A 4,352-nucleotide genomic window follows, 5' to 3' on the forward strand; every position below is an offset into this window, starting at 1 on the left:
TCGGTGAACATTATTTATGGTATTAAACTATTTTAATTAAATATATTAAATTGAAAATAGAATAATGGGTCCCACCTCCAACCAAAAACCAGGGTCCATGTCATCAACATCATACATAATTAATCACTAAATTACACACCCACCGAAGCATGCGATTCGCACGTACCAAAAACACACATACTTGTTGTCTCTATTTGCACGCGTGGATCATCTCTATATAATTGTCTATCTCTGTTTTCGCTCTCACTTCATCTTTTTACTCTTTCTCACACACACACACACACTCCTGATTTATCCTCCCCTGCAGATTTTGATTCTGGGTTTTCAAGATTCTTCGATTTAGGATTTGGGTTTTCAGAGTAATTTGCAAAGGTAAAATTCTATCAAATTTATTTAATGTTATTTATTATTCCATATATTGTGCTTCATGTTTAGATTGTTATAATATTATAATATTGTTCAATTCTCTGTTTGGTTTGTGGGTTTATAAGTTTATAATTTGGGTGCTTAGTTTTAGAATCAAGCTTACATATTTAATCTACTTTTTTGCTTACTCTTGATTATTGTCGTTCAATTTATTTGATTTATAAGATTTAATACAGTAATTAATATGGGATTTGGTACTCTGTTTTCAAAGTGAGTATATATGGAACTTTATTTTTTGTGTAATTTTTTGGGGTTTAAAGATTAATTCTAGTAGTTTATTTTGTATATATTATTTATTGTTTTCTTATTTTCAAAAGATTCATTTTTTATAAAAAAAAATGTGTTATTTCATACTTTTTTTCCCTTTTCATCTAAAGAAATCAAGAGAAAAAAATCAAGTAACATTTTAAATTACTAATGTTTGTGTTATATGAGTAGTTGATAGCTTATCATTTCTTATAAATTACTATAATATAATATTTATATTTATATTTATTCTAAATTTCTAATTATGATGATGTTTTCTTGTTATTTATTTGCCAGTTGTGGTTAAAAAAGCATGCGGTGGTGTAGCTTATCAGCACACGTTTATAGGAAATTCATCTCCCTCAATCTCTACTGTCGTGTGATTCTGTAAAATCATTACCTTTCAGTGAAATTACCAAAATACCCTTGTTACAAACTCACTTCTGAAATCATTCATTTTTCATCCATGGGTACTAATCTTTTTGTTGTCATCCCTTGTTACTGCCGTTGGATTAGTTGAATCTTGATCAAAGTTTCCATCTTTTTCGCGTTTTAAGCTCTTTTAATCTTTTTATTAGAGGCAGATTTATTTTATTTTAATTTATAATTATATAAAAAATCTTTGGAAGAAGTAGTAGTAGTAGTTATGGTGTGTCAATCAGCTGGACAAACAAGATTCAAGGCATTGAAACATGAAAATGGAATTAATGGGAGTACAACCATAATTGTTAAAGTTATTGCTTGCTTTCAACCTCTTCAAGATTGTCAGGTTAGTTAGTTAGTTAGTTAATGATAAATCTTACTGGTATATTGTTTCAAGTATTACTTTTATTATAATTCTTGTTTTAATCTGAAATATCTAAATATCGATTTTTCTTATGCAGGCCGAGTATTTTCGACATTTGCTAAAGCCCGTTACGTAGTCTGTTTTCTTATTCGTGATCAAGCTGGAATTTTTATTTTTTGCTGTTTTTAAAGTTTTTCAGAAATCTGTATACACGCGTGCGTATTGTCGTCGATCTCCTGGTATAAGTTTCATGGTTTGAAAAGTTGAAATATGTGTATTTGTTTTATCCTGTTGATTGGAGGTGGCAATTTGGGTTGGGTAATTATTTTATTAACATCTTAGCTGAAATGGAAATGGGTCGAGACCCCGAGCGTGTTAAAAATGGACCAATGATCTATTTCTTGTTCTAACAAGAATATAATTTTCTACTTGAAAAGGGTTTATAGTCAACTCGACCCGACCCATACTAAAAAGACAGACAGGAACACACATTTTGACCCAGATTAATTATCAGTTACCCAACCCACCTGAACTACGCCTTTCGCCACGCCTATTGTTCATATTTCATTTCAAATGCTTATTATAGTTCTATAAAATTTTACAGGTGATAGTTTAGTTTGAATGGAGAAAGGTTTTGAATCATGGTTTCAAAACCAACAAATCGATCCAAATTTGTCGTGTGCTCCTTTCGGTTTCCGCCACCGACTTAACGTTCCATCTTTGGGGAATACGCTTTCACCCAACTTGACTAACGGAAACCCGCCCATGTTTACATTTGCAGCAGCCAAACCACAAGAATCGCGTGGTTGGTTCAAAGTCAAAGATATGACCCGTGTGGTCAACTCTTTTCCAAAACAACAATATCTTGAACCTCGAACAACACACAAGGTACAAAAGAAGTTTCTTGTGTTTGATCGATCAAACGATTGTACAACGATGATTTATACTTCTACCCCGACCCATTACCACCTCCCAAAACCTCATATTTCCTTCGACCCGAAAAAGGAAACTTCGGTAAAAGAAAAACACGAGGGTACCCCTTTTTTTAACACGTTTGTTGATGATGGAAATAATGAGACAAGTGAAATGCACGAGGATACCGAAGAGCTTAACGCATTGCTTTATTCAGATGATGATGAGTTTGATTATTCTGAAGATGATGAAGAAGAAAGTACCGCACATTCTCCTAATACCGTTATCGATTCCAAAAAACATGAACAACGAAATGAAAATTTTCTCGAAGAAGTGGCTAGTTCAAATGGTGGTCTTAAACGTCGTAAACTTGAAACACGAGGGTATGATGTCTCGTTCGAGGACACTGCAAGTTCAGGTGTAAATTGTTCCGGTGATGATTCCGATGCCGGAAATGGATTCCCCGAAATGGAATCGGAAAGTTTACCGGAAAGAAAAAAGAGAGTGAAAGAAACTATAAGCATTCTTAAAGAATTGATTCCTGGTGCGAAAAGTGGTAAAGATGCAATGATGCTTATTGATGAAGCCATTAGTTACTTGAAAATTTTGAAGGTGAAAGCGAAAGCGTTGGGGATTGATTCTCTTTAATTAAAAACCCATAAAGAAAAGGTGAATCTTTTTCATGATATGGTCTTGCCATAGTGACGTGTACATTGAGCGTTACACGTTGTGCATTGATCTAACGACTGCTGGGTTTGTTTATGGTTATGATGATAGTGTATACTGTTTGTAAAAAAGTAGAATTTGGTAACTTTAAGATTTGAAAGTTTAAAGCTTTTGACAAATGCAAGTTTAGTGACCATATAAGCCATTCATGGATGGTTAAAAAAGTTTAGGCTTTATGGTAAAATCTTGAGCAATGTAGAAGTTTTATTGTGTGAAGACTATTGTCTATAATATGCTTCTTGAAGGTTTACAAGAGACGAAAGATGTTGAAAGCTGAGGTTTTTTTGCTTTTTTTTTTTTTTTTTTTTTAGTTTGTGTGAAGGTGTAATTTGGTAATTTTGCTTTTGAAATTAAAAAGTTTGTAAATTTGTAAACAGAAAGTTGGGCACCTTTAAAGTACTTTTCTTTGATTCTTGATAATGGTCTTTAATGGAAATATAAAGGTTAAAGAAGACTAATTCAAAGCATGCTAAAATTATTGAATTGATGGTCATGATAATGATTCTTCATGGGTGTATAAAGGTTAAAAAGAATAAGTCTTTATGGACAAATCTCGAGTAATGAACTTTTACTTCATGAGGTACAAATTTGAAGCATGGGATGATAACTTTATTGGATGATTGATTATGAGCCTTCATGGGTGTATAAAATGCTTTTGATCAGATCTCATGTACAGTATAACTTACACTGCATGATGTACAAGTTGATATAGTACCAAAATACTAAAAGGTTTGAGGCTTTTATTGACTGCATCAAAGTATACAAGACTCAAAAGAAGATGACTATTGTTGTGGGGATATTAAAAAAGGAGGATAGAAATTGAAAAGCAATGTGTATTTATGTTCTTTGTGTTTTGTTATGAGTGTGGATGAATGAGAATTGAGAAGAAAAAAAAGAAACTTTTAATTGTTGAAAAAAAGATGTGAAACCTGAAGTTGGCAAGGTTGCTTGCTTGCATGCCTTGGTGACTCAGATGGACCCAAAACTCACTTCAAATTTCTCCATTTTTTTTAAAGTTCCTCTTTTTAATATACAAATTCAAAGGACAATCATCAATGGTGGGTCTCTTTTTCTTTATTAATTGGACAAAGAGATAAATTCACTGCTAAGTACCCTTACTAATATGTTCATTTTCAGATTAGTTGTCGTGGTTTGTTTATTTTCCGGTTAGTTCGGTCGCCAATAACTAGACCGTAAATTTATGTGCGGTTTGTTAGTAATTGGGCGTGGCTTGATCCTTGATGTTGGTTTCTAG

General features: G+C 32.7%; 1 protein-coding gene across 1 annotated transcript; it reads left to right on the forward strand.

The window, feature by feature from the left end:
- Nucleotides 1-223: 223 nt before the first annotated feature.
- Nucleotides 224-3,421, forward strand: LOC139872321 (transcription factor bHLH143-like). Its single transcript, XM_071860172.1, has 4 exons — nt 224-372; nt 970-1,441; nt 1,557-1,698; nt 2,064-3,421. The coding sequence occupies exon 4, from the start codon at nt 2,081-2,083 to the stop codon at nt 3,017-3,019; it is 939 nt and encodes a 312-aa protein (XP_071716273.1). The 5' UTR covers nt 224-372; nt 970-1,441; nt 1,557-1,698; nt 2,064-2,080; the 3' UTR covers nt 3,020-3,421.
- The last annotated feature ends 931 nt before the right edge of the window (nt 3,422-4,352 follow it).

The sequence above is a fragment of the Rutidosis leptorrhynchoides genome, chromosome 10, assembly GCF_046630445.1.
Source record: "Rutidosis leptorrhynchoides isolate AG116_Rl617_1_P2 chromosome 10, CSIRO_AGI_Rlap_v1, whole genome shotgun sequence".
NCBI classification, from domain to species: Eukaryota; Viridiplantae; Streptophyta; class Magnoliopsida; order Asterales; family Asteraceae; genus Rutidosis; species Rutidosis leptorrhynchoides.